General features: G+C 40.0%; 1 protein-coding gene across 1 annotated transcript in view; it reads right to left on the reverse strand.

Moving 5' to 3' along the window:
• pou2f1b (POU class 2 homeobox 1b) overlaps positions 1–2,391 on the reverse strand; it is a gene marked incomplete at its 5' end in the record, with an annotated part of 16,416 nt that extends 14,025 nt beyond the window's left edge. Inside the window, one exon of the mRNA XM_079276834.1 lies at positions 2,346–2,391. Coding sequence (XP_079132960.1) covers positions 2,346–2,391 — 46 coding nt within the window. The remainder of the gene's footprint in view (positions 1–2,345) is intronic.
• Between the last annotated feature and the right edge of the window lie 1,410 nt (positions 2,392–3,801).

The following is a 3,801-nucleotide window of genomic DNA, read 5'->3' on the forward strand; positions in this document are numbered from 1 at the left end:
ATATATATATATGATACAACCCAACAATTTAGTTGTTATTTGTGTTAAATAAACCCTGTTTTTATGGAGACCATGTCCAATCTTCAGCCAGTTGCTTCATTCCTAAAAGGTCATTCTGGACTACAGATCAGCAGAAACAAGTGGTTATCTGTTCGGAGCGCGCCACACAGCTCTGATTAGCTATGATACTTTCCTCCACAGCGCTCATCTGACTGGAGCCTTCATGGAGGCCGTCTCCGTACTTTGAGATGCCATGTCCTGAATTTATTACTGCGCGTGATGCATTATTCATAGCAACTGTGTTTACAGTAATGAATATTCATGATGGAACTACAAGGCTGGAATGAGAGTGGAACTGAAAAAAACAGATTAAATGAGAAAAGTACCCTAAGTGCGAGGATGACCGAATTACTTCTCGTCTCTTCTTTTAAGAAGCCCAGTTTAATACGTTAACGATGTATTTTTTATATTTATTTCCATAAACTGTATGTCACAATACGCTAACAAACTCCTTTTGCTCGGCTCATGATATGGGAAATCATTCAGTGTCACGTCTCTCTTGGAAACATATTATTCCCGGTGATGTGATTCTCTCGTTACTGTGGGTAAAGTTACCCTGTGATCCTCAGAACAATGCAGGGAGGGTATAAATACATAGTGCGTTTGTATCACAAGGAATACAACCTAAATCCACAGGGGGGCCCAAGGCACGAAGCAGAATTTTATTGTGAAAAATAAAACAAGCGAAGCAACACTGGAAACTGCAGATCCATTCGATATTCTGCTTTGACATGCAAAGACCGGTATGTCACAGGAACATAAGCCCTCTCTGGCAAACAATGCAAAAGATTTTTTTAAATCGATTTACTCTTACGTTTGAGGACACTACTCTGATTGTCTTTTGTGTAAAAAGCAACTTGAACTGTGAAGTAAAAATATTATAAAACTAATCCTCTGTTGAATTACTACAACACCCTGGTTCTTTTAAAATAAACTAAACGACACACTGAAGAGTAAAGAGATGCATCAAGCTGTGTCTTGCCCGGCCATGCAGCCACACAGTGAGCAGTAAGAATGCCCTGCCTGTTATTATGGTCTTTCCGGAAGTGGGCCTCACTACCTCCTCCCTGCGCCTCGGGGGGGATTCACAGGTACGATCTTTGTATTCAGACTCCATCAAAACTCAACGACGACGACCTTTACGGGTTCAAACCAAGTTTTAAAAAAACTGCTCAGTCAATTAAAAGTTGTAGGAATAAATTAAATATTCTAATGAGATGGATTAACAGTTCGCTATCAGCACCAGAAGACTCCCACTTCTAGTTTAAGAAAGTGCTCAACATAACTTCAATCAAACTGTAGTATAACTTAAACACTGGCGACGACAGAAACAACACTATTTACATATGTTTTAACAGCCACAATCCTGTCTGTATGTTTAGCGCAGTTAAAATGAGTTTAGCGTCTGAACGAGTGGACCAAGTTAGAGGAGGTGAGTTAGCCAACCGTGTAACGTGTGAACAGACGAGGGCACTTTTTCTTTACACTCGAGTCAATATACACGTCAAATGTCGTGTTGACAGGCAGGTATTGTGTCGCTCCAGCTCGTGGTCGGTCGATGATATGCTGAACCCCGCACAGGCCCGCATGAATAACACAACAGTGTATCTGAGGCTCCGCCGAGCACAAAAGGCTGAGGGGAAAAACGCTCTGCTGTTTAAAAAAAAAAAAAAAAAAAAAAAAAGCAGGTCGAGCCGAAGCACGCCGAGCTGATACCGTGTATTTAGCAAAAATACAGGTGTGCTCCATTTTGTTTTATTCCCTCCAAATATCATTTGAAAACAACAACAACAAAACAAGCGCAGCCACTGCCCCGGCTCTCCGAAATGAATATGCAAACCTCGTCCAAAACGCTCCAGTGTTGTGCATCAACACAAAGCCACAACGCTAGCAGCGGAGCTAACGCTAGCTCGGCTAGCATCCTCATTTCAATCAGATTGCGTGAGCGAAATATCTAAATGTGTCACATATGAACCACAGTCACGTCGGCGATTACTAATAAAATATGCTAAACTGTATTTGTCGACAGAGGTATGAATATGTAGCGGCGTACGGCCGTGTAATCACACAAAGAGGGGAGGCATGTTTCCATGTAATTTGTGCCATCGCACCGCAATAGCTCGTTTCCTCTTCTGTCAAAGTGCAGCTGCTAGCCGAGTGTAAACAACAGAATATCATCCTCATCTGTGAGTCCATCTGCGGCTCATCTGCTCTCCGTTTACCATAATCTGCGAGTAAGACAGTTTGAATATGAGTATGAATATGTAAAATGCTGTAATCATTACCTGGTCCTGAACTCTCATCTTGACTCGCTGCTCCTCCGTCCGCCATTTTGAATATTTAACCCAAAATCCCAGCCCTGAGCCTACCAGTGCCACACACACACACGCGCGCGCATGCATGCATACATACACGCACGTGCACAGACACACGCATACTCGCTGAGTTGAGTGTGTGCGGGTTGTTGTTCTCTGTGGCTTTATTTTACACACTTAAATAATCATCTAACTTTTCTTACACTGTGGATTTGGACTGAAAGGGGCTTGAGTGGATCCCAAATACCTAGAAAGATCAAAGCCAGCGCACAGGTAAGCTGTTCTGGTCTTTGACAATATAACCGAGTAATACTACAACTACAACCTCTGATACAGAGTATTAAGTGACTCCCTACTCAGAGACTAGTAGTCATTTAAAGTCAAATGTATTTACACAGACTGAACAAACGTCTAAAACTGTGTTTCTGCACAACAATGACCCTCAATCTTTAGGTTATGTGTCATTATTATTACCCCTCTCTGTGATTCTGACACAGACATTTAGACATCAATAACAAAGCAGTTATGAGCTAATTGTACCCACAAAAGAATGCAGTAGTATCACTCCAGATGTGTAACACTGACAGCAGTTTTATTTTTGGCAATACATCTAGGTGCTGCGACATTTTGCTTGTTGTTGGACAGACATTTTGATTATATTTAAAGACGTAAGACGTAAAGTTTTTTAAACAAAGCATGAAGCTTTGTGGAATAATTGCTGTCGGCTGATGAAAGTTGTGTTTTTCTTTTTTATGTTGTTTAGTTGAAATTTGTAATCTTACTTCTATTTAGCCGATATACTGAGGAAAAAATATGCTTGCAGCGTAGTTGCACAGTCTCAAATAAGTCCAGAAATCAATTAATATCGTTTTACATCCATCCTGCAAAAAGAAAAAAAAACACAAATGAGACAAATTGTCGGTTGACCTCGCCTTAACCAGAGAAAGGAAATTTCACTTCTCTAATGGATGGGAAGTGGGGACACGTTTCCTTTTATCCCAGCCACTTCCTACATTTTTCTCATTAATCTGCACTGTTTACACCAAGATAGCCCATTACATTACATCCACATTCAGGTGTTTTCTGAAGTCGAGAATGGATTTTGAAGCTCTACCTGCGTTTTGAGCGTATCTATGAATTATTTTAAACCTGAATGATCTGCATGAATAGTAAATGTTTTATGAGACTATAAGGATTTGTTCTGGCATTACAGGTGTTTTACTGTGTTATCAGTAATTTATTTGCTGCTTAAATACATCAGTTGTTATGAAAACATAAATACATTTTATAATTGAATAATACTTATAATTCTATCTTCTCGCATCTGCTCACAACTACATTGCATTGTGTTATAAACCACTACAATGTGTTATAAACCAGTATAAACAGCGTTTGTATACCCTTTATAACTGCATGTGTGTTTAAT

Source organism: Melanostigma gelatinosum (genome assembly GCF_949748355.1).
Source record: "Melanostigma gelatinosum genome assembly, chromosome: 10".
NCBI classification, from domain to species: Eukaryota; Metazoa; Chordata; class Actinopteri; order Perciformes; family Zoarcidae; genus Melanostigma; species Melanostigma gelatinosum.